Here is a 26,238-nt window from a genome sequence, read left to right as displayed (position 1 = left end):
GGGGGGTACGGGTCCCTGTGTCGGGGGGCGGGGGGTCCGGGTCCCTGTGTCCGGGGGGGGGGGGTCCGGGTCCCTGTGTCCGGGGGGGGCGGGGGGTCCGGGTCCCTGTGTCCGGGGGGGCGGGGGGTCCGGGTCCCTGTGTCCGGGGGGGCGGGGGGTCCGGGTCCCTGTGTCCGGGGGGGCGGGGGTCCGGGTCCCTGTGTCTGGGGGGCGGGGGGTCCGGGGTCCCTGTGTCCGGGGGGCGGGGGGTCCGGGTCCCTGTGTCCGGGGGGGCGGGGGGTCCGGGTCCCTGTGTGCGGGGGGTCCGGGTCCCTGTGTCCGGGGGGGCGGGGGGTCCGGGTCCCTGTGTCCGGGGGGGGGGGGGGGGTCCGGGTCCCTGTGTCCGGGGGGGGGGTCCGGGGTCCCTGTGTCTGGGGGGGGGGGTCCGGGGTCCCTGTGTCTGGGGGGGGGGGGGTCCGGGTCCCTGTGTCTGGGGGGGGGGGGGGGTGCCCGGGTCCCTGTGTCTGGGGGGGGGGTACGGGTCCCTGTGTCTGGGGGGGGGTCCGGGTCCCTGTGTCTGGGGGGGGGTCCGGGTCCCTGTGTCTGGGGGGGGTCCGGGTCCCTGTGTCTGGGGGGGGGGTCCGGGTCCCTGTGTCTGGGGGGGGGGTCCGGGTCCCTGTGTCTGGGGGGTGTCCGGGGTCCCTGTATCTGGGGGGGGGGTGTCCCGGTCCCTGTGTCTGGGGGGGGGTGTCCGGGTCCCTGTGTTTGGGGGTGGGGGTCCGGGTCCCTGTGTCTGGGGGGCGGGGATCCGGGTCCCTGTGTCTGGGGGGCGGGGGGTCCGGGTCCCTGTGTCTGGGGGGGGGTCTGGGTCCCTGTGTCCGGGGGGGAGGGGGGTCCGGGGTCCCTGTGTCTGGGGGGGGTCCGGGTCCCTGTGTCTGGGGGGGGGTCCGGGTCCCTGTGTCTGGGGGGGGGTCCGGGTCCCTGTGTCTGGGGGGGGGGGTCCGGGTCCCTGTGTCTGGGGGGGGTCCGGGTCCCTGTATCTGGGGGGGGGGGTGTCCCGGTCCCTGTGTCTGGGGGGGGGGTGTCCGGGTCCCTGTGTCTGGGGGGGGGGGGTATCCGGCTCCCTGTGTCTGGGGGGGGTCCGGGTCCCTGTGTTTGGGGGTGGGGGTCCGGGTCCCTGTGTCTGGGGGGCGGGGGATCCGGGTCCCTGTGTCTGGGGGGCGGGGGGGTCCGGGTCCCTGTGTCCGGGGGGGGGGTCTGGGTCCCTGTGTCCGGGGGGGGGGGGGGGTCCGGGGTCCCTGTGTCTGGGGGGGTCCGGGTCCCTGTGTCTGGGGGGGGGGGTTCTGGGTCCCTGTGTCTGGGGGGGGGGGGTCCGGGTTCCCTGTGTCTGGGGGGGGGATCCCGGTCCCTGGGGGGGGGGTCCGGGTCCCTGTGTCTGGGGGGGGTCCGGGTCCCTGTGTCTGGGGGGGGTCCGGGTCCCTGTGTCTGGGGGGGGGGGGGTTCGGGTCCCTGTGGGGGGGGGGGGTCCGGGTCCCTGTGTCTGGGGGGGGGGTCCGGGTCCCTGTGTCTGGGGGGGGGGGATCCGGGTCCCTGTGTCTGTGGGGGGGGGTCCGAGTCCCTGTGTTTGGGGGTGTGGGTTCCGGGTCCCTGTGTCTGGGGGGCGGGGGGTCCGGGTCCCTGTGTCTGGGGGGCAGGGGGTCCGGGTCCCTGTGTCTGGGGGGGGGTCCGGGTCCCTGTGTCTGGGGGGGGTCCGGGTCCCTGTGTCGGGGGGGGGGGGTTCGGGTCCCTGTGGGGGGGGGGTCCAGGTCCCTGTGTCTGGGGGGGGGGTCCGGGTCCCTGTGTCTGGGGGGGGGGGGGTCCGGGTCCCTGTGTCTGGGGGGGGGGGGTGTTCGGGTCCCTGTGTCTGGGGGGGGGGGGGTGTTCGGGTCCCTGTGTCTGGGGGGGGGGTCTGTGTCCAGGCGGGTGGGATCCGGGTCCCTGTGTCTGGGGGGGGGGGGGGGGGTCCGGATCCCTGTGTCTGGGGGGGGGGGCGTCTGTGTCCAGGCGGGTGGGGTCCGGGTTCCTGTGTCCAGGGGGGCGGGGTCCGGGTTCCTGTGTCCGGGGGGGGGGGGTGGGGTCTGGGTCCCTGTGTCCAGGGGGGGGGTGGGGTCCCTGTGTCCAGTGGGGGTGGGGGGGGGCTGTGTCCAGGGGGGGGGGGGGCGTGTCCGGGGGGGTCCCTGTGTCCGGGGGTGGGGGTGGGGAGAGAGAGAGCGGGGGGCGGGTCCGGGTCCCTGTGTCCGGGGGGGGGGGGGGGGGGGAGAGAGAGAGAGAGGGGGGGCGGGTCCTGGTCCCTGTGTCCAGAGGGGGGGGGGCGGGTCCCTGTGTCCAGAGGGGGGGGGGCGGGTCCCTGTGTCCAGAGGGGGGGGGGGGGGGGCGCGGGGTCCCTGTGTCCAGAGGGGGGGGGGGGCGGGTCCCTGTGTCCAGAGGGGGGGGGGGGGGGCGGGTCCTTGTGTCCAGAGGGGGGGGGGGGGTGGGTCCCTGTGTCCAGAGGGGGGAGAGGGGGGGGGGGGTGGGTCCCTGTGTCCAGAGGGGGGAGAGGGGGCTGGTCCCTGTGTCCAGAGGGGGGGGGGGGGGGCGCGCGGGTCTCTGTGTCCAGGGGGGGGGGGGTGCGGGTCCCTGTGTCCAGAGGGGGGGTGGGCGGGTCCCTGTGTCCAGAGGGGGGGGGGTGCCGGTTCCCTGTGTCCAGAGGGGGGGATGGGAGGGTGCGGGTCCCTGTGTCCAGAGGGGGGGGGTGCCGGGTCCCTGTGTCCGGGGGGGGGGGGGGCAGGTCCCTGTGTCCCGGGGGGGGGGGGGGGGGGGGGGTGCCTGTGTCCAGGGGGGCCGGGTGCCTGTGTCCAGGATCTTAAACCTGAGGCTTAGGCCAGGGTTTACTGGGGAGCAATAATCCCCATGTTGTTCTATGCTTCAGAGACTTGCCAGTCTACAACACTGCAGAATTAACACCAATCATAATTTTAAGAGATTCAACAAATCTGGTGGCAGAAAAGATAGTCCAACAGCAGCATCCTTTCCCAAGCCAACTTGCACAGCACAAAGTGCTAATGATGCAAAACCAGCTCCACTATGCCGGGCATGTTGTTCGTATGTCTGACACCAGAGTCCTGAAGCAATTGATCTACTCTGAACTTGGTTGCAGCAGGAGATTCCCAGGATTATGAGTGGCAATATTCACTGATAATTGCAGTTTTCAGTTTCATTCACAAATCCTCAGATAATGAGGCAGCACTTGGGTGACATTTAGACTTGGGCTGATGTATGGTATCAATATTACTTACCACTTAAATGTCAGGCAATGACCACCTCCAAAAGGTGAGGGTCTGACCGCCTCCCTGACACCCAATGTTGGGTACAATCACCAAATTGCCCATCAACAACATTCTGGGGGTTGTGGTGTTAACGGGATAATCATTAACAAAAGGTAAACTGAAGCAGCCATATAAGCACTGGCTGCCAGAGCAGGTTGAAAACGGAATATTCTGTAGTGAGTAATTTTCCTGACTCCTCAAAGCTTTTCCACCATTTATAACTCCTAAGTTCAGTGGAATACTCACCAGTTGCCTGGATGAGTATGGCTTGAAAAACACTCAGGAAGCTTGACGCTATCAAGGGCAAAGCAGTCAGCTTGATTGACATCCCATCCACCATTTTAAACATTCACTTCTTCCACCGCTGGCACTCCACAGCTGTGGTGTCTCCGACCTCAATGATGCATTGCAGCAACCTGCCAAATCACCTTCAACAGCATCTGCCAAACATGTGAATTCTACTGTCTGGCAGGAACCAGGGCAGCAGTTGCATGGGAGGTCCCCACCTGCAAATTCCCATACAAGTCGCACACCTTCCTTACTTGGAACTGCTATTGCTGTTCCTTCATTATCACAAGGTCAAAATTGGATGTGCTGACTAGACCTTCATTCTCTTCCAGCAGCGAGCTAGTAACAAAGAGGCTCAATCAAAGGGACGTACTATCCAGCCCTGGACTGTAATCCCCACAGTTGTTATCTTCTGATTGGTCAACACATCTTCAGACAAAGGAATACAATTTGTCTAATGACCCAGTCCTTCACACCAGGAGCTGACTTAGCTGTGCTTTAATGTCACAGTACTGGTGTCAGTTGCTGCAACTCTCATATTGAAGTGGGAATACAGCCAAACAAATTATGTCTCCTGTAAATGTAGGGAGGTATTCCAAATGCTGAAACATCTCATAGAATGCCCCCTACCACCAGAGTCATGTAGCCCTGAAGGTCTTCAACTCACAGGTAAAAACCCATCTGGAGCAGTGGCAAAGGAAGGTGTGATGATAAGAAGCCTGAGCCAAAATGCTGCAACTCCCCATCTTGAACATAGAACATAAAAAAATACAGCACAGAAAATACCCTTCGGCCCACGATGTTGTACAGAACTTTTGTCCCAGATTAAGAACAAATTAATCTACACCCTCTCATTCTACTGTAATCCATGTACCTATCCAATAGCCGCTTGAAGGTCCCTAATGTTTCCGACTCAACTACTTCCACACGCAGTGTATTCCATGCCCCCACTACTCTCTGTGTAAAGAATCTACCTCTGACATCCCCCCTATATCTTCCACCATTCACCTTAAATTTATATCCCCTTGTAATGGTTTGTTCCACCCGGGTAAAAAGTCGCTGACTGTCGACTTATCTATTCCCCTGATCATCTTATAAACCTCTATCAAGTCACCCCCTCATCCTTCTCCGTTCTAATGAGAAAAGGCCTAACACCCTCAACCTTTCCTCGTATGACCTACTCTCCATTCCAGGCAACATCCTGGTAAATCTCCTTTGCACCTTTTCCAAAGCTTCCACATCCTTGCTGAAATGAGGCGACAAGAACTCCAAATGTGGCCTCAGCACAGTTTTGTACAGCTGCATCATCACCTCACGGCTCTTAAATTCAATCCCTCTGCTAATGAACACTAGCACATCATAGGCCTTTTTCACAGCTCTATCCACTTGAGTGGCAACTTTCAAAGATCTATGAACATAGACCCCAAGATCTGTCTGTTCCTCCACGTTGCCAAGAACCCTACCATTGACCCTGTATTCCGCATTCATATTTGTCCTTCCAAAATGGACAACCTCACACTTTTCAGCGTTAAACTCCATCTGCCACTTCTCAGTACAGCTCTGCATCCTATCTATGTCTCTTTGAAGCCGACAACAGCCCTCCTCACTATCCACAACTCCACCAATCTTCATATCATCTGCAAATTTACTGACCCACCCTTCAACTCCCTCGTCCAAGTCATTAATGAAAATCACAAACAGAAGAGGACCCAGAACTGATCCCTGCGGTACTCCACTGGTAACTGGGCTCCAGGCTGACTCTGACTTCTATCGGTTAGCCAGTTTGTTATCCAACTGGCCAAATTTCCCACTATCCCATGACTCCTTAATTTCTGCATAAGCCTACCATGGGGAACCTTATCAAATGCCTTACTAAAATCCATGTACACCACATCCACTGCTTTACCTTCATCCACGTGCTTGGTCACCTCCTCAAAGAATTCAATAAGACTTGTGAGGCAAGAACTACCCTTCACAAATCCGTGCTAACTATCCCTAATCAAGCAGTGTCTGTCCAGATGCTCAGAAATCCTATCCCTCAGTACCCTTTCCATTACTTTGCCGACCACCGAAGTAAGACTAACTGGCCTGTAATTCCCAGGGTTATCCCTATTCCCTTTTTTGAACAGGGGCACAGCATTCTCCACTCTCCAATCCGCTGGTACCACCCCTGTTGACAGTGAGGACGAAAAGATCATTGCTAACGGCTCTGCAATTTCATCTCTTGCTTCCCATAGAATCCTTGGATATATCCCTTCAGGCCTGGGGAGACTTGACTATCCTCAAGTTTTTCAAAATGCCCAACACATCTTCCTTCCAAACAAGTATCTCCTCGAACTTCCCAGTCTGTTTCACACTGTCCTCTCCAACAATATGGCCGCTCTCATTTGTAAATACTGGGTAATACAACCTTCCCAGGTCTCCCCACGACCGACTTCCAGTTTCCTGCTCCAAAAAAGTAAGTTAAAAATCAAAACTCAGCTTACCTTCCAGCTCTCCCCTCCAAAAATCGCTCCCCTCTCTGCCCGCTCCGCTGGAAGAATCTAACAGGACGGTGGGAATATTTTCAACACATGAACTGCAGTGGTTCAGGAAGTTAGCTAACTATCATCTCTAGGGTAAATGGGGATGGGCAATAAAAGCTGGCTTTTCCAGCAATGCTCACATCCTAGGAACGAATATCGAGGAATATGGCGGGCAGGCAGGAAAGTGGATTGAAGGCCACAATCAGATCAGCCATGATTTCAGAGAATGGTGGAACAGCCTAGAGAGGCTGAATGGCCTACTCCTGTTACTGTATGACCTAAAAAAAATTATCTTTTAAACTGGGAGTTGGTTTGTCAGTATTTGGTCCATGACTTTCAATTTTATAAACAATCTAGGAAGTTATAATGTGGAGATGCCGGCGTTGGACTGGGGTGGGCACAGTAAGAAGTCTTACAACAGCAGGTTAAAGTCCAATATGTTTGTTTCAAACACTAGCTTTCGGAGCTCTGCTCCTTCCTCAGGTGAATGAAGAGGTATGTGCCAGAAACATATATATAGACAAATTCGAAGATGCCAGACAATATTTAGAATGCAAGCGTTTGCAGGTAATTCAGTCTTTACAGATCCAGAGATAGCGGTAACCCCAGGTTAAAGAGGTGTGAATTGTCTCAAGCCAGGACAGTTGGTAGGATTTTGCAAGTCCAGCCCAGATGGTGGGGGATGAATGTAATGCGACATGAATCCCAGGTCCTGGTTGAGGCCGCACTCGTGTGCGGAACTTGGCTATAACTTTCTGCTCTGCGTTGTCGCACGTCCTGAAGGCCGCCTTGGAGAATGCTTACCCGGAGATCAGAGGCTGAATGCGCTTGACTGCTGAAGTTTTCCCCCGACTGGAAGGGAACATTCCTGCCTGGTGATTGTTGCGCGATGTCCGTTCATTCGTTGTCGCAGACTTTGCATGGTCTCGCCAATGTACCACTCTTCGGGACATCCTTTCCTGCAGCGTATGAGGTAGACAACGTTAGCCGAGTCGCACGAGTATGTACCGCGTACATGGTGGGTGGTGTTCTCACGTGTAATGGTGGTATCCGTGTCGATGATCTGGCACGTCTTGCAGAGATTTCCATGGCAGGGTTATGTGGTGGCGTGGTCGCTGTTCTGAAGGCTATATGAATCTAGGAAGTAGCAGTATAAAGTTGGTAAATGATATGAAATTTGCCAGTGTAGCATATAGTGACAAGCGGTGGTGTGATATCGTCAGGTGACGTTCCTGAGGACTGGAGAGTAACCAATATCGTTCCATTGTTTAAGAAGGGCAGCAGGGATAATCCAGGAAATCCTTGCGTCACTGGTAGGGAAATTATTGGAAAAGGTTCTTAGAGATAGAATTGACTCACATTTGGAAACAAATTTATTAGTGATGGAAAGCATAGTTTTGTGAAGGGGAGGTTGTGCCTCACTAATTTGATTGGGTTTTTCGAGGAAGTGACAAAGATGATAGATGAGGGAAAGGCAGTAGATGTTGTACATATGGACTTCAGTGAAGCCTTTGACAAAGTACCTCATGGTACAAAAATGAAGTCACATGGGATCAGAGGAGAGTTGGCAAGTTGGATACAGAACTGGCTTGGGCACAGAAAGCAGAGGGTAGCAGTGGAAGGGTGCTGTTCTGAATGGAAGGTTGTGACTAGCGGCGTTCCACAGGGATCAGTTCTGGTGCCTTTGTTGTTAGTGGTGTACATAAATGATTTGGAAGAAAATGTAGCTGGTCCGATTAGTAAGTTTGCAGATGACTCAAAAATTGTGGGAGTTGCGGATAGTGAAGGGATTGTCAGAGGATACAGCAGGATATAAACTGGTTGGAGTCTTGGGAAGAGAAATGGCAGATGGAGTTTAAATTGGACAAGTGTGAGGTAATGCACTTTGGAAGGTCCAATGCATGGAAGAATTACACAATAAATGGTAGAACTGAGTACTGTGCGAGTACTGACAGGCAGAGAGATCTGGGTGTGCATGTTCACCGATCACTGAAAGTGGCAACACATGTGGATAAAGTGGTCAAGAAGACATCCGACATGCTGGCCTTCATCGGTCGGGGCATTGAATATAAAAATTGGCAAGTCATGTTGCAGCTGTACAGGACCTTAGTTAGGCTCATTTGGAATATTGTGTACAATTCTGGCCGCCACATGTGGATGCTTTGGAGAGGGTACAGAAGCTGTTTGCCAGGATGTTGCCTGGCATGGAGGGCATTAGCTATGAGGAGAGGTCAGATAAACCTGGTGTGTTCTCACTGGAACGATGGGAGGTTGAGAGGCGACCCGATAGAGGTCTATAAGATTATGAGTGGCGTGGACAGAGTGGATAGTCAGATGCTCATTCCTCGAGAAGGAGAGTCAAGTACTAGGTGACAGGTTTAAAGTGCAGCGGGGAAAGGTTTAGAACAAATATGCGAGGCAAGTTTTTTTACACAGAGGGTGGTAAATATATGGAACGTGCAGCCTGGGGAGGTGGTGGGAGCAGGTGTGATAGTGGCATTTAAGGGGCACCTAGACAAATATATGAATAGTGTGGGAATGAAAGGATACGGACTCTAAGTGCAGACGGTTTTAGTTTAGGCAGGTACCATGGTTGGCGCAGGCTTGGAGGGCCGAAGGGCCCGTTCCTGTGCACATTGATCATTGTTCTTTGTCACTGGACCAGTACTCGAGACCCGGAGTCATACTCTGGGGACCTGGGTTCGAATTCCACCATGGGAGATGGCGGAATTCAAATTCAATAAAAAATAATCTGGAATAAAAGTCATTGTTGATTATCATTAAAAACCGTCGGTTCACTAATGTCCTTGCGGGAGGTCATAGAGTCGTACAGCACCGAAAAGGCTTTTCAGTCCATCGTGTCTGTGCCGGCCAGAAACAACCACCTAACTATTCTAATCCCATTTTCCGGCACTTGGCCTTGTCTGCCTTGGCATTACAAGTGAACATCTAAATATCTCCTAAATGTTATGAGGGTCTCTTTCTCCACCACCCTTTCAGGCAGTGAGTTCCAAACTCCCACCACCCTCTGGTTAAAAATAAATTCTTCACATCCCTTCAACCTCCTGCCCCTTACCTTAAATCTATGCCCCCTGGTCATTGATCCTGCTCTATATATGCCCCATATAATTTTATACATCTCAATCATGTCCCCCCTCAGTTTCCTCCTCTCCCAGTCTATCAAATCTTTCTTTACTATAACTCTCCAGCCCATGCAACATCCTGGTAAATCTCCGCTGCACCCTTTCCAGTGCTATCACATCCCTCCTATAATGTGGATTCCAGAACTGTGCACATTACTCTAGCTGTGGCCTAACCAACATTTTATACAGTTCCAGCATAATCTCCCTGCTCTTATACTTGCTTTATACCACATGTCGTCTTAACCACTGTATCCACCTGCTCTGCTACCTTAAGGGACCGGTGTACATGCACACCAAGCTCCCTCTGATCCTCGGTGCTTCCCAGGGTCCTGCCGTTTATCATGTATTCCCTGCCTTGTTTGTCCTACCCAAGTACATCACACTTAATCAGATTGAATTCCATTTGCCACTGATCAGCCCGTCTATATCCTCCTGTAATCGAAGGCCATCCTCCTGAGTATTTACCACCCCACCAATTTTTGTTTCACCTGCAAACTTACTGATCAACCCTCCTACATTCATGTCTAAATCATTTGTATGAACCACAAACAGTAAGGGCCCCAACACTGATCCCTGTGGGACCCCTCTGGACACAGGCTTCCAGTCAGAAAAACACCCCTCGACCTTCAGCCTCTGCTTCCTGCCACTCAGCCAATTTTGGACCCAATTTGCCAAATTTCCTTGGATCCCGTGGGCCCTTGCCTTCGCTATCATTCTCCCATGTGGGACTTTATCAAAAGTCTTGCTGCAGTCCAAGTAGACTACGTCAAATGCATTTCCCTCATCTACATACCTGGTCACCTCTTCGAAAAATTCAATCAAGTTGGTCAGACATGACCTCCCCTTAACAAAACCATGCTGACTGTTCTTGATTAATCCCTGCCTCTCCAAATGCAGATTAATACAGTCTCTCAGATTTGCTTCCAATAGTTTCACCACCACTGAGGTTAGACTGATTGGCCTGTAGATGCCTGGTTTATCCCTTCCTCCCTTCTTGAATAATGGGACCAAATTGGCTATCCTCCAGTCCTCTGACACCTCTCCTGTGCCAGAGGAATCTAAAATTATTGCCAGTGCCCTGCTATTTGGCCTCTTACCACACTCTGCTGCCTGGCACACATTTCATCTGGCCCTGGAGACTTGTCTACCTTTAAGCCTGCTAAACCACTCAGAACCTCCTCTCTGTCTATGTTAATTTCTTTAATTTTATCACAGTCCTTCTCTCTGATTTCTATACCCACACTGTTCCTCTCAAGAGTGAACACTGACACAAAATATTCATTTAAAACCCTGCTTACAGCTTCTGACTCCACATACAAATGAGCACTTTGGTCCTCGATGGGTCTTACTCTTTCCCTCGTTATCAATAGGTGGCAGATTACATTTACTGCAAAATGCTGCAACCTGCCTTTAAGCTGAATGACAGAATCAACACAGTGACCTGGGAGTAAGAGACTTGTCACTGTTGATGTTAGAGTATAGAAAGGTAATCCAGATTGTCTGAGGCTTTGAGTGGGCTGCACAGCTGTGGTCACTGTCGCGGAATGAAAATGTGCCAGTGCAGTGTGTGTAACAACATTTCATGTATAAATGAACATAAAAAGTTTTAAGAAGCTTAATCACGAATGTTTAGATTCATAGATTGGTGACAGCATGAAAGGAAGTCTTTCAGCTTGACACGCCTGTTCTGGTTCTCTGCAAGAGCAACTCACCTTTTCCCTGTCGTTCTGAAAATATTTTCAAATAATTGTCCAATTCCCTTTTGAAAACTCTGATTGTATCTGCCTCCAGCACACTCAGGCAGCGCATTCCAGATCCTAACCAGTTTGTTCTGACCCAAATTTTTAATTCCTCTCTGGCCACGGGAGAGGTGCCAGAGCACTGGAGAATAGCTAATGTGGTCCCACTATTTAAGAAAGGTTGTAGAGATAAGCCAGGGAACTACAGACCAGTGAGTGTCACGTCAGTGATAGGGAAACCGTTCTGAAGGAGAAAATCAGTCTTCACTTGGAGAGGCAAGGCTTGATCAGGGATTTTTTTTTTTTTTAAATTTAGATTACCCAATTATTTTTTCTATTAAGGGGCAATTTAGCATGGCCAATCCACCTACTCTGCACATTTTTGGGTTGTGGGGGCGAAACCCACGCAGACACGGGGAGAATGTGCAAACTCCACACGGACAGTGACCCAGAGCCGGGATCGAACCTGGGACCTCAGCGCCGTGAGGCGGTTGTGCTAACCACAAGGCCACCGTGCTGCCCCAGGCTTGATCAGGGATAGCCAGCATGGCTTTGTCAAAGGGAGGTCATGCCTAACAAATTTGATTGACTTTTTTGAGCATATGACTAAGTGTGTAAATGAGGGTAGTGTAGTTGATATTGTTTATATGGATTTCAGCAAAGCATTTGACAAGGTCCCACATGGGAGACTTATAAAGAAGAAAATTGCACATGAGATGCAGAGTGATTTGATAAGGTGGATTCAAAATTGCCTTAGCTGCAGGAGGCAGAGGATGATGACAGGCTGCTTTAGTGACTGGAAGCCAGTGCCTTCATTTGACCTCAGCCCTGTTCAGACCTCAAATACAGCCAGGAGCTGCTTTAGGCACTATCTCCCTATCTCAGAGGAGGATTGAAAGATTTTGGCCAGTGCCTCTGTAATTTCCATCCCATTTACCGATGTATGTTTCAGGTCTGGTGGTTTATCAAAGTATGACAAATATCAAATTGGTAAAACAAGTTAGAACAAGGAAGAACTTTGAAAGTTCAGAGGGAAAGTGAAAAATGAAATCAGAGAAGCAAAGAGAGAGTTTGAGAAGAGATTGGTAACTAATATAAAAAGGAATCCAAAAGTCTTCTGGAGGCATATAACTCGTAAAAGGGTGGTAAATTGAGAGGTGAGAATAATTAGGAACCAAAAAGGAAATTTATGCAAGGAAGTATACAGCATGGCTGCAGAACTAATTGAGTACTTTGCATCTGTCTTTACTAAGGAAGAAGATGTTTCCAAAATCATAATGGAGAAGGTACTAGAAAGACTGTGGCTGTACTTTGATAAGTCACAGGGCTGGATGGAGCATACCTAGGTAAGTATGGGTGGAAATTATAGAGGCACTGGTCATATCTCCCATCCTCCTCTTAGATAGGGGGGTGCCAGAGAATGGGAGAATTGCAAATGTGACATCCTTGTTCAAAAAAGGGTGTAAAGATAAGTCCAGCAATTATAGGCCAGTCATTTTTACCTCTGAGGTGGGAAAGTGGTTTCAAACGATATTCAAGGTAAAATTAAAATGTAAAACATTTTTTATAATCTTTATTGTCACAAGCAGGCTTACATTAACACAGCAATGAAGTTACTGTGAAAATGGGCAGCACGGCGGCGCAGTGGTTAGCACTGCAGTCACACGGCACCGAGGTCCCAGCTTCGATTCCGGCTCTGGGTCACTGTCCGTGTGGAGTTTGCACATTCTCCCCGTGTTTGCGTGGGTTTTGCCCCCACAACCCAAAGATGTGCAGGTTAGGTGGATTGGCCACGTTAATTTGCCCCTTAATTAGAAAACTGAATTGGGTACTCTAAATTTAAAAAAAAAAGCTACTGTGAAAATCCCCTAGTCGCCACATTGCAGCGCCTATACGGGTACACAGTGGGAGAATTCAGAATATCCAATTCACCTAACAGCATGTCTTTCGGACTTGGAGGAAACCCACGCAGACACTGGGAGAACGTGCAGACTCCGCACAGACAGCGACCCAAGCCGGTAATCGAACCTGGGACCCTGGCGCTGTGAAGCAGCAGTGCTAACCACTGTGCTACAGTCACTTGGATAAAAGTTGATTAATTAAGAAAAGCCAGCATGGATTTATTATGGGTTGAGTTTTTGGATACAATAATAATGAGGTGTGCATGGACTTCCGAAAAGGTATAAAGTGCCCCCTCACAGACTTGTTAGAAAATGTGAAATCAATCAAATCGAAGGGACAGCGGCAGCATGCAATATAGAAGATTGATAGAGTGACATGAAGCAGAGTAAGGGTGAATGGTTGTTTTTCAGAGTGGGGGAAAGTGAGGTTCCACAGAACCACTGTTTTAATTGAATTAACTTGTATTTGTGGGAATAAGGTGTCGCTTTAAGTTTAATTTATATTCTTTAATTGTAGTTTAAAGAGGTGAAAACTGGGATCTATTTTCATTTTACAATGAAGACAGGAGGTCTGAAGCCATTTGTATACCTGCATTTTTAATCAGGTTTTACAACTCTTAAAGTAGGAATGAAACTACGCTGTTGCTGAGGACCCACAGTGACAGAAAAGAAGTTTGAGTTCAGTTGGAAGAAGGTGACCCAGAAGAAAACACCAGTTCACAAAAACTGCTGGAACAGGCAGGCTATAAAAAGGGACAGAGAGCAAGTCCCAAATTGAAGAATATGGTTCCAAAAACCATGGACACACAGGAAAAAGGCCCAAGATAACCAAGGCAAGGAACTGTTAGGATACTGGACCAGATCCGAGCATTTGTTAGAATGCCGGACGAGAAACCCCAAATAATTTTCAATTTGTAAAACTGAGGGGAAAGGATACTTCACCCCAGGAGTGATAACTCTGATAAAACCTACTTTAATTTAAACATAGAGTTAACCACATTATCATCAAAGAAATGGCTTTACAATTAACAACTAAAATTCTTAAATAAAAGGGAAAATCTTTATCTCACTATCTACACCTCCACTGTATATATTCCATCAAAGCAACCCAGTATAGCTCAAATGCCACTTATAACATTAGCAAAACAAGCTTTCTCGCTATCCTCTGTGTGGAGATTTTGGAGATGCTCGGGAATAACTTTCTGCCTTGTCAGACGGAAATCCTATGGCAAACGCTGTACAACTTCAACTCTTCTAGCAGACTGCAAAACTACAGACATACATTATCTGTATCTCACTAATCTGTCCCATGACCTACTTAAATAGGACTAAACACCACTCCCTCATAAATTCTCCCAGGGAAATCACCTGCAATCAAAAGAATGAACCATCTCTCTGTAAACAAGTAAATGGTTAAAAACAATGATTGTCTCACCTTTTATGACCCCTTAATTACAGCTTTAGTAGACACGTTGTATTTTATGTAGTTTATGTATTTTAAACCAGGGTTTTTAAAATAACATTACTGTCACAAATATAATACATAACAATTTCTACATTCATCTCAACAAGGATGGGGATCTTGAACAAATCCTGTTCAGTGAAGTTAAGAATGAGGTTAAAGTCCAACAGGTTTATTTGGAATCACGAGCTTTCAGAGCGCAGCTCCATCATCAGGCGACTCATCTGAAGGAACTGCTCCGAAAGCTAATGATTCCAAATAAACCTGTTGGACTTTAACCTGGTGTTGTAAGACTTCTTACTGTGCCCACCCCAGTCCAACGCCTGCATCTCCACATTAAGAATGAGGAGCTAGGGCAGCACGGTGGCGCAGTGGTTAGCATTGCTGCCTCACAGTGCCGAGGTCCCAGGTTCGATCCCGGCTCTGGGTCACTGTCCATGTGGAGTTTGCACATTCTCCCCGTGTTTGCGTGGGTTTCCCCCCCACAGCCCAAAGATGTGCAGGTTAGGTGGATTGGCCATGCTAAATTGCCCCCTATTTGGAAAAAATTAATTGGGTTTATTTATTTTAAAAATTTATTAAAAAGAACGAATGAAGAGCAGAGGGAGGCTCTAAGTTTAAAGTGAGAAAGCTGCAGGAAGCAGACCTGAGGTAAATATGCCTGAGAAACAGTGTTCTGTTGGTACAGCTGAATATATGAGAGAGCGTTTGGAAGGCAAAGCTTAAATGCATTTGGCCATTCATGAGAGGAACATCGGAAGGAGAGGATGAAACCTTGGACGTGGATCCGTGGTGAAGGTGTCAGGCAGAAAGCGTTTGGGAGTCGATCCCAAGGCGTGTTCTTTGAGAGCGGATATTGGAAACCCTCGTGATAGAGTTCTGTTCAGACTAGTTGGCTCACAGTGTGCCAACCTGTGGGGAGTTGATGAGAAATCCATAGAAGTTGTTTTGGGTGGCATCTACCACTTGGTTTCACAGTGTGGTGTGCCTGACCAGTTTGCCGATTGGTTTACACGGACTGTATACTTACTGTGAACATTAGAGTATAAGCTGGATTTTGTCACTTGTTGTCCTTTCAAATCTTATATATCTGTAAAGGTATCGTTGGGATGAAGGATTGGTGTATATAGTTCATCTTTACTTGTTTAATTTTTTATTCTTATGTTAAAGGTTCATCAGCAGTCTCGATAAATCTGTTCAGTAGCTGCCCTCCAAGTATCTAAACAAAAAATGAAAGTTACGATCTATCAAGCCGTGTTCCACCCTGGGATTTGACTTGTCCAGTAGTAATGTCAACTGGGATCTGTTGACACAAAACTTGTAAGTATTGTGAGAAAAATAGTGATTGACCTCAAGAGGACGTAGGCAGGCTGGTGGAATACATGTCGCAGCTGAACTGTAATGCAGATAAGTGTGAAGTGATACATTTTGGGAGGAAGAGTGAAGAGATGCAGTATGGGATGAAGGAAACCATTCTAAAGGGGCTGCAGGAACAGAAGGGGGCTACGAATTGTCGACATTAGCAGAGTAGATTGTGGAGAAGGTTAAAGAGGCACACGGTATACTGGGTTTCACAGATAGAGACAAGCAGTACAAAAGCCAGTGAGATTATGGTGAACCTTTCGGGAACACTGGTTCTAGATGCTGCAGGAAATAATACAAGAATGATTGGAGGGCGTGATGTCAATTATGAGGGTGGATTAGAGAAGCTGAGGATGTTCTCAATAGGTAAAAGAAAGTTGAGAGGAGACTTGATCCAAGTGTTCCAAATCATGAAGGATATAGACAGAGTGGGTAGGTAGTGGGAAACTATTTCAATTGGCGAAAGAGTGAGTTAAAAAGTTAAAACCTTTTCATTTTACACTGGAGACAGCAGGTCTGAAGCGGGTTGTATACCTGCATTTTTAATGAGGTTTTACAGCTCTTAATGTTGGAAAAACTATTTCTGATTATGCAAGGTAATTTACAGAGGTGGGGCCAACTTGCATATGTATGCTGCTGCCTAGCATCACGGCACCCACAGAGTCAAAAAAAGCAGTTTCAGTTCAGTTGGAAGAAGTTGACCCAGAAGAAAACATTAATTCACAAGAACTGCGGGAACAAAGACAGCACGAGGAAAATCATTTTTATGCAGCAAGTAAATAGGATGCAGAATACAATGCCTGGGTGTGGCGGGGACAAATACAATTGCGGCTTCCAAAAGAATATCGGATAATTAATTATCTGAAGAGAAAGAATTGGAGGGGAAGGGAAAAAAGCTAGGAGAGTGGAACCAGCCGAGTGCTCTTGTGGAGAATCTGTATGGACACGATGGGCTGAATGGTTTCCTTCTGTGCTATAACCATTCTCTGATTGTACAAGTGCAAGGTAGATAATCACTAAGATAAAAAATACATCACCTATTACTACCTTGTCCTTGATGTTCAAACCAAACCAAACCGGTTCCAGGCGTGCTTCTGCACTTCAATGTCCCTTATCCTCCTCTCTTTGAAAGTTGTCAACATCTCACTCTTCCTCCAAAAATCCACCCTGATTTCCAATCTTTCTTTTCCTCGTATGTCCTTAAACATATTGTGCTGCCAAATATGTTCATATCTTTCCTGAAGCGCTCTGTTTAAAGATTAAAGTCAGATTTCTGCCACATTCACATCACCGAAACAACCATAACAGTTTTCTCAGAGATTGCAGCTTCTCTTTGTGCAACCTCACCACAGCCTTTCATACAGTTGACTAGAAATGCATCTTTTAAAAAATATTTTTATTGAGATTTTAGCAATTTTTAAAATAAAGTTTACAAACCTCCCCCTCCCTCCCTCACACCAATATCAACTAAATACTACCCCCCCCCCTCCCCCCCCCAAACTGTTTAAATATTTTGTTTGTGTCACATTCTGTATTATATGTGTTCAGGGTATAAGTTGTTTACATGTTTCTTACAGGCTCCTAGAGGATTAGTTTGGATTAGTGCTGCAGATAGGGGCCATGGTGGACATTTCGGTCAGACCAAAATGTTGTCTAAGTGAAATGAAAATCGCTTATTGTCACAAGTAGGCTTCAAATGAAGTTACTGTGAAAAAACCCTAGTCGCCACATTCCGGCACCTGTTCGGGGAGGCTGGTACTAGCTGGTATGGGGAGTTGGTTCCAGGCTTGGAGTGTGGCTACTGCAATCGGGCTTATTGAGTGTTTGGCTGGCGGGGATGGGAGTGATGTTGTGTCATGGGCTCAGAGGGAACTCTCCTCCATCCTCACCCATTCTGTTTCTGGTTACTTCACTCATCTTAATTGTCTGCACCCTCCCCAATAGGGAGAGTGGGAGTGTGTCCCATCTCTGCGGGTCCTTTTTAACTTCCTCCATCAGACTGGTCATGTTCCATTTTGGATCCGTGTCCAGTCATGGGCAATTTGGATCCCCAAGTAGCGGAATTTGCTTTGGGCATGCTTGATCAGCAGCCCCTCCAGCTCTGCTCTTCCTTTCAGAATCACCGGGAAGATTTCAGTCTTCAACATGCATTTTTCTTCAACATCTCTCCTCTCGTCCAATTTGCTGGCACTAAGTTCACTTATTTCTACAGTAACCAATCTAATTGTAGTCTGAGAATCTCCAGCAACAGTTTATCTTCCCATTTTCCACCATTGCTTCTGGCACCCTAAAAGATCTAGCTGGACACGACTATTCCCCATTGTTTCTTTTGATTCTGGTCGTTTGTGCAACCTCCCTTATTTTCTCCACTGGTGTGACTTCAGTTACAAAGACCCAATGCTCTGGCCTTTTTCCCCCAACCCCACTATCTCCTTCCGTAAGATCCATTTTATAAATCACCTCTGACTAAAGTGTTTTTTTGACCCTCTTAATATCGACTCTTTTGACTCAGCGACCATGTTGATTACTACTCTAAGTAGCACTTTAGGATGTTTTCTATGCAAATAAGTTATATAAATTCTAGTTGTTACATTTAGCTGGGGCTGGTTTAGCACAGGGCTAACTCGCTGGCTTTTAAAGCAGACCAAGGAAGGCCAGCAGCACAGTTCAATTCCCGTAACAGCCTCCCCGAACAGGCGGCGGAATGTGGCGACAAGGGGCTTTCCACAGTAACTTCATTTAAAGCCTACTTGTGACAAGCGATTTTCTTTCTAGCTGCGAGTGATGCTTGTTCCATCTCGAGTCTGAGTGGGAATACCTTACTCTAATATACTAGAACTCTGAGTGCTGCATGTACCACGTTCGTTGCCCAGTTGATGTGTTGGTTTTCCAGTGTTATACTGCTTTTTAAAATTAAATGTGAAATGTGCTAAAGATTTTCTGCGTTTATGAAGTTTGCCTTCAGTTCATTTAGAAACCTTTGTAAGGAAGAGGGTCGCTATTTCACTCAATGAGTAATCAAATTCAATTTCTGTTTCTTGGGAGTTTCTAAGACTATTCCTCATATTTTGAACTTTTACTCAAAGTGAGTCATTTGCGGGTCACGACCCTGAGTTTGAAAATGACTGCCTTATCAAACGCTTTTTCGAAATCCAAGTTTATAGAACATACAGTGCAGAAGGATCCATTAGGCCCATCGAGTCTGCACCGATCCACTTAAGCCCTCACTTCCACCCTATCCCCATAACTCAATAACTCCTAACCTTTTTTGGACACTAAGGGTAATTTAGCATGGCCAATCCACCTAACCTGCACGGACTGTGGGAGGAAACCAGAGCACCCAGAGGAAACCCACGCAGACACGGGGAGAACGTGCAGACTCCACACAGTGACCCAGCGGGAAATCAAACCTGGGACTTTGGCACTGTGAAGGCACAGTACTAACCACTGTATTACCGTGCTGCCCTTATTACATCTACTGGTTCTCCATTATCTATCCTGCTCATTCCCACCTCAAAGAATTTGAATAAATTTGTCAGGCATGATTTCCTCATCATGAAACCATGCTGACTCGGTTTCATTATATCACATGTTTCTAAACGTTCTGCTATTACATCCTTTATATTGGATTCTAACATTTTCCCAATAACACCTGGGCGAACTGGGCTGATTTTTTTTGTTCCCTCCCCTTTTGAATAAGGATGTTACATTAGCAGTTTTCCAATTCTCTGGGACTTTCCTAGAATTTAAGGATTGTTGTAAGATTACTACCAGTTCATGGAGTAGCTCTAGTTACTTTGTTTACTATCCTAGGATACAATCAATCAGGTTCAGGGGACTTGACTTTTAGCTCCATTAGTTTCCCGTACTTTTCTCAAGTGATAATTATTGTGTTTACTTCCTCCACCACTTTTGCTCCTTGATGATTTAGTATTTTGGGATGTTAGTAGTGTCTTACACTGTGAAGACTGACGCAAAGTATTTTTTTACCGCCTCTGCCATTTCCTGGTTCACCATTATTATTTCCTCAGTCTCATTCTCTAAGCTGTCTATGTTCACTTTGCGTCTCTTCCTTTTTATCTATTTAAAGAAGCTCTTACTGTCCGTTTTTATAATACTTGCAAGTTTACCCTCACAGTTTAACTTCTCTCTCTTGATTTTGTTTGGTCCTATTTTGTTGGTTTTTAAAACTTTCCCAATCCCCTGGTTTACCACTAATCTTTGCCACTTGTGTGGTTTTTTTTCTTATTTTTAAGAATAAAATTAGAGTACCCAATGCTTTTTTCCAATTAATGGGCAATTTAGCATGGTTTAATTCACCTACCCTAAACATCTTTTAGGGTTGTGGGGGTGAGACCCACACAGACACGGGGAAAATGTGGAAACTCCACACGGACATTGACCCGGGGTCGGGATTGAATCCGGGTCCTCGGTGCTGTGAGGCAACAGTGCTAACCAATGGGCCATCATGCTGCCCCCGTTTCTTTTTGTTAGCTTAATACTATCTTTAACATAGAACATAGAACATAGAACAGTACAGCACAGAACAGGCCCTTCGGCCCTCAATGTTGTGCCGAGCCATGATCACCCTACTCAAACCCACGTATCCACCCTATACCCGTAACCCAACAACCCCCCCTTAACCTTACTTTTATTAGGACACTACGGGCAATTTAGCATGGCCAATCCACCTAACCTGCACATCTTTGGACTGTGGGAGGAAACCGGAGCACCCGGAGGAAACCCACGCACACAGGGGGAGGACGTGCAGACTCCACACAGACAGTGACCCAGCTGGGAATCGAACCTGGGACCCTGGAGCTGTGAAGCATTTATGCTAACCACCATGCTACCCTGCTGCCCCCACTTTTGGTTAACCATGGTTGGTTTACCCCTTGCTAGAATTCTTTTTCCTCACTGGGAAATAACTTTGTTGTGAGTCATGAACTATTTTAAGAAAAGTCTGCTATTGCTGATCAACCGTCTTTTCTGCTAAACTCCTTTCTTAGTCCATTCCAACCAACTGTGCCCTCATTCCTTTGTAATTACCCTTATTTAACTTTAGTACAGTTCTTTCTGACCCACATTTTTCACTCTATTAAATGCTAAATTCTTTCATGTTATGGTCACTATTTCCTCGGGGATCTTTTCTTCTGAGATTGATTAATAACAATCTTTATTAGTGTCACAAGTAGGCTTGCGTTAACACTGAATGAAGTTACTGTGAAAAGCCCCGAGTTGCCACATTACGGCGCTTGTTCGGGTACACAGAGGCAGAATTCAGAATGTCCAATTCACCTAACAGCACGTCTTTCAGGATTAGTGGGAGGAAACCGGAGCACCTGGAGGAGACCCACGCAGGCACGGGGCAAACGTGCGGACTCCGCACAGTGACCAAAGTCGGGAATTGAACCCGGGACCGTGACACTGTGACGTAACAGTGCTAACCACTGTGCTACCGTGCCGCCCAAATTACCAAATCTACCTCATTACACAGATCCAAAATAGCCTAATTTCTGGTTGGACCCACAATATATTGTTCTAGGAAACTGTCCTGAATAGACTATGAATTCTACCTCTGCCAATTTGGTTTTCCCAATATACACACAGATTAAAATCACCCATGGTTAATGTACTGCCTTTTTTTACATGTACTTTTTATCGTTTGATTTATTCTCCGTACTACAGTATAGCTACTGTTAACGGGGCCTGTAGATACTCCCACCAGTGTTGTCTTCCCATTGCTTTCACTCATCTCCATCCATTTGGATTCTGCGTCTTCCGATCCAAGATCATTTTTTGCTGTTATACTTATTCCATCTCGTACTAACAAAGCTACCCCACCATCCTTTCCTTCTTGCCTGTCCTTACAAAAAGTCATGTACTTCCGAATATTCCGTTCCTAGCTTTGATCTCCTTGTAACCACATCTCTGTAATGACTATAAGATCATACCCATTAACCTCAATTTGTGATGTGAATTCATTTATTTTGTGCCAATTGCTATATGCACTTAAGTAAAGAGCCATTAATTTACCCCCCCCCCCCCCCCCCCCCCCCCAATTTAGATTAAAATTCCCATATGTTGGAGGTATACCCATAGTGCTGTTCCGGAGGGAATTCCAGGATTTTGACCCAGCGACAGTGAAGGAATGGTGATATATTTCCAGGTCAGTGTGGTGATTGGCTTGGATGGGAACCTCCAGGTGGTGGTGTTCCCGTGTATCTGCTGCCCTTGTCCTTCTGGATGGTAGTTGTGGTGGGTTTGGAAGATGTGTCTAAGGAGCCTTGGTGAGTTCCTGCAGTGCATCTTGCAGATGGTACGCACTGCTTCTACAGTGCACCAGTGGTGGGAGGCCTGAATGTTTGTGAATGGGATACTAAACAAGTGGACTGCTTTGTCCTGGATTGCGTGAAGCTTCTTGAGTGTTGTTGGAGCTGCACTCATCCGGGCAAGTATTCCATCACACCCCTGACTTGTGCCTTGTAGATGGTGGACAGCTTTGGGGAGTCAGGAGTTACTCGCCGCAGGATTCCTAGCCTCTGACCTGCTCCTGATTGCACAATATTTCTATGGCTTTTCTCGTTCAGTTTCTGATCAATCGTAACTCCCTGAATATTGATTGTGGGGGATTCAGCAATGGTAATGCCATTGAAGGTCATGGGGGTGATGGTTAGTTTCTCTCTTGTTGGAGATGATCATGGCCTGACACTTGTGTGGTGCAAATATTACTTGCTATTTGTCATCCCAAGCCTTGATATTGTGTAGGTCTTGCTGCAGCTGGGCATGGAGTTGCGAATGGGGCTGAACATTGTGCAATCATCACAAACATCCCCACTCCTGACCAGAAACAATTATAATTCAGGAAATGGAAGGGAATCCATTTACAATCACCAGAACAGTAATACTGTGTAAGTTGTTCGAACTGCAGGCTGACAAATACCTGAGTCCTGATGGCCTTCATCTTAGCATTTAAGAAGAAGTGGCTAGTGAGATAGTTGATGCATTGGTTTTAATTTTTGGAAACTGCCTAGATTAAGGGACGGTCCCATTAGCTTTGAAGATAGCAAATGTAATTCCTTTATTCAAAAAGGGGGGAGACAGAAGGCGGGAAACTACCGGCCAGTTAGCTTAACATCTTTCATAGGGAATATTTAGGAAGCAAATATTAAAGAAGCAATAGCAGGGCACTTGGATAAGTTCAAGGTAATTAGGGAGAGAGAACATGATTTTGTACTTGGGAAATCATGTTTAAGCAACTTATTGGAGTTCTTTGAGGAAGAAACATGTGCTGTGGATAAAGGGGAACCAGTGGATGTGATGTTCTTAGATTTCTAGAAGATATTTGATAAGGTGCCACATCAAAGGTTTTGTGGAAAATTTAATGCTCGTGTTATATAGAGTAACATATTGGCTTGGATAGAAGATTGGCTGGCTTGCAGGGAGTTGGCATGAATGGATCTTTTTCAGGTTGGCAAACTGTAACTAGGGTGTGCCACAGAGATCAGCGCTGGGACCTTAACTGTTTACAATTTATGTAAATTACTTGGATAAAGGGATGGTTGTCAAATTTGCTGATGACACAGGTAGGAAAGTAAATTGTGAAGAGGACATAAGGAGGCTACAAGAAGGTTATAGATATGTTCAGAGTGGCCAAAGATTTGGGGCGCGATACTCCGCTGTCCCCGACATTTTTCACGCCCTCCCGCTATTCTCCCCCCCCCCCCCCCCCCCCATGGCCGCCCCACGACGCGAATCGCTGCTCGCCGTTTTTTATGGCGAACAGCGATTCTCCCCAGGCCGATGGGCCGAGTTCCCAGGCCTTTACGGCCGTTTTTACGGCAGCAAACACACCTGCTTGCTGCCGTCGTAAAAACGGCCGCAACATGCCCGTTCTGGGCATCCAGGACCCCGATTGGCACGGCAGTACCACGGCATGGGCCCACGATCGGTGCCCACCGATCGCAGGCGGACGCACTCTTTCTCCCTCCGCCGTCCCGCAGGATCAGTCCGTGGGGCGGCCGAGGGAGATGACAGCCCCTCGCATGCGCGGGTTGGAGCCGTCCAATCCGCGCATGTGCGGCTGACGTCTTCGTGCGCGTCAGCCGGCGTGACGCTTGGCGCGCGGACTTAGCGACGGGTCCCGTGAAACACGGCCAGTTTCACAGCAGCCTTTACGACTCGCCGCATTTGCGGAGAATCGCGCCCTTGGTACATGGAGTATAATGTGGGAAAATATGAATTTGGTTTGGCAGGAAAGGTTAAAGAGAAGTATATCGTCTAAATTGTAAACCGTTAAGGACCCAGCGCTGATCTCTGTGGCACACCCTCATTACAGCTTGCCAACCTGAAAAGATCCATTCATGCAAAGCTCTGAGATGCAGAGCAATCTGGGTGTCTTAGTACATGAATCGCAAAGGCCACATCTGGAATACTGTGTACAGTATTGGTCACCTTATTTAAGGAAGAATGTAAATGTGTTGGAACAGTTTAGTGAAGATTTACCAAACTAGTTTGCTGGAATGAGTGGGTTGTCTTGTAAGGAAAGGTTGAACAGGCTAGGCTTGCATCCACAGGAGTTCAGAAGAGTAAGAGGTGACTTGATTGAAGCATATAAGATCCTGAAGGGTCCTTACAGAGTGGATGTGGAGTGGTTGTTTTCTGTTGTGGAAGAATATAGAACTCGGGGTCACTGTTTAGAACTAAGGGGGTTCATTCATTTGAAACAGAAGTGAGGAGAAATGTATTTTCTGAGAGTTGTGAGTCTTTGGAACTATCTCTGAAAAAGCTGTGGAAGCAGAGTCTTCAAATATTTTTGAGGTAGATGGATTCTTTGTAAGCAAGGGGGGAATATATTATCGGGCAGACAGGATGCAGATTTGAGGTTACAATCAGGTCAGCCATGATCATCTTAAATGGTGGAGCAAGCTCGAGGGGCCAAATGAACTGCTCCAACTCCTTGTTCGTATGTTCATATGATGGAAGGAAGAACATTGATGAAATAGCTTTGGACATTACCCTAAAGAACTCCTGCAGTGATGTCCTAGAGCTGAGGTGACTAACCTCCAACAACTATCTTCCTTTGTGCTAGGTATGACTCCCATTGACTCCAAAATATATATCTATATCATCCTAGCTACTTTATAGGATTACTTTCCTTTAAGAAAAATATAATGGGTGAAGATGCTACACTGACGGAAGCCATGGCTGACTGTGACACACACAAGAAATCTCTAGTCTTCAAAAAAAACACATAGCCTCGTTATGTCTAAAGAAACACAAATGCCCCTGATTACCGCGGAAATCAAATCTAAGGAAATGCACAAATGTCCCTGCCTACTACAAGATGAATTCATCTAACGCCATGTGCTTCTGCCATTGTGAAAGTTAGTGCAACTGTTAAACTGGATTACCCTGCATCAGCTTCATCCTCTTTAAGAAATACACCAATGGACTTTTGATTCTGGACTTGAAATTCATGAAATAATTCTTATTTTGTTTGTGGTGTTTGTCCTGTACCTCTTTCCTTCCCTTATCCCCATTTTATTGTGTGACTGGACCAGCGGTCACGCAGTGTGTGGGGGAAATAAACTGACCGTCTGATTTTTAGACTTTGTTGTGGGGTTATCAATAGGTGGTTGGATCCTCTAAAACTGAAGGTTTGGGGAAAATATGCCACCACTTATAAAGAGGGAAATCAAAAGCACCTTTCTGTTTACAAATGGGTGGTAAGAGGAGAAATCAGGGCTGTTTTAAATTAAACCCCCACCTGTCCATAGTAACTCTTCAAAACCTGTTGAAATAATTCCAATTGTTATAAACCCAGTTACATTAGCCATTTAAATGCGCTGTACTGTGTGTTACAAAGTCAGATAATTACAGCTTCAGAGGAGAATGTCTGTGTTGGTGGGGTAGTGATCTCTACAGTCAACTGGTCAAATTGCTTGTCAAATCCAGACAGCTGCATGAATATTATTACCTGAATCTGAAGATGGGTGTCCAGACTTGTGAAGGATGGCCATTGGTGGGAAACTCCGCCACTTCTGCTTTATAATTAATTGCAACTGTGCCATGTCTTTGTACTCTTGGTCGGTTCTACCTGCTTAAACAGGTAAGTAAAAGTAAAATCGCCGTAGTTCCAGATTACCCTTGAGGGGGAGAGCTGACTGGTGGTGATTTAACCTGAGGATCGTCGCACCTCAGGCGAGGGACAAGGCTGAGAAGCCAGGGCCTGCATGAATAACCTCAGCCATTACGGGAATTGAACCCGCGCTGCTGGCCTCACTCTGCATCATGAACTAGCTGTCTAGCCAACTGAGCTAAGCCAAAGCTACCAAAGTAGTGCTAGTGAGAACATCAAATCTACTATAGGAAATATCAGGTGTAAGCTGATTGTTTAACATGCTGCACCAGAATCGAATATTGAATCATTAAGTGTACATGCTGTATATAAGAAATGCCTTTGCTGGCAATCAGAGCCTGAAATATATAATAG

At 47.7% G+C, this 26,238-nt stretch overlaps 2 protein-coding genes across 2 annotated transcripts in view; one reads left to right on the top strand and one right to left on the bottom strand.

The window, feature by feature from the left end:
* pigl (phosphatidylinositol glycan anchor biosynthesis, class L) overlaps nucleotides 1-3,663 on the bottom strand; it is a 71,334-nt gene extending 67,671 nt beyond the window's left edge. Inside the window, exon 1 of the mRNA XM_038813137.1 lies at nucleotides 3,570-3,663. Within this exon, the coding sequence (XP_038669065.1) occupies nucleotides 3,570-3,663 (94 nt within the window). The remainder of the gene's footprint in view (nucleotides 1-3,569) is intronic.
* Nucleotides 3,664-12,271: 8,608 nt separating this feature from the next.
* The window catches only part of ncor1 (nuclear receptor corepressor 1), a 356,231-nt gene continuing 342,264 nt past the window's right edge, over nucleotides 12,272-26,238 (top strand). Inside the window, exons 1-2 of the mRNA XM_038814799.1 lie at nucleotides 12,272-12,364; nucleotides 15,552-15,701. The gene's annotated coding sequence lies outside the window, so the exon portion shown is untranslated. The remainder of the gene's footprint in view (nucleotides 12,365-15,551; nucleotides 15,702-26,238) is intronic.

Source organism: Scyliorhinus canicula, chromosome 12 (genome assembly GCF_902713615.1).
Source record: "Scyliorhinus canicula chromosome 12, sScyCan1.1, whole genome shotgun sequence".
Classification (NCBI taxonomy): domain Eukaryota; kingdom Metazoa; phylum Chordata; class Chondrichthyes; order Carcharhiniformes; family Scyliorhinidae; genus Scyliorhinus; species Scyliorhinus canicula.
Note: the sequence above shows the minus strand (reverse complement) of the source record. Positions and strands in the feature narration are given on the sequence as shown.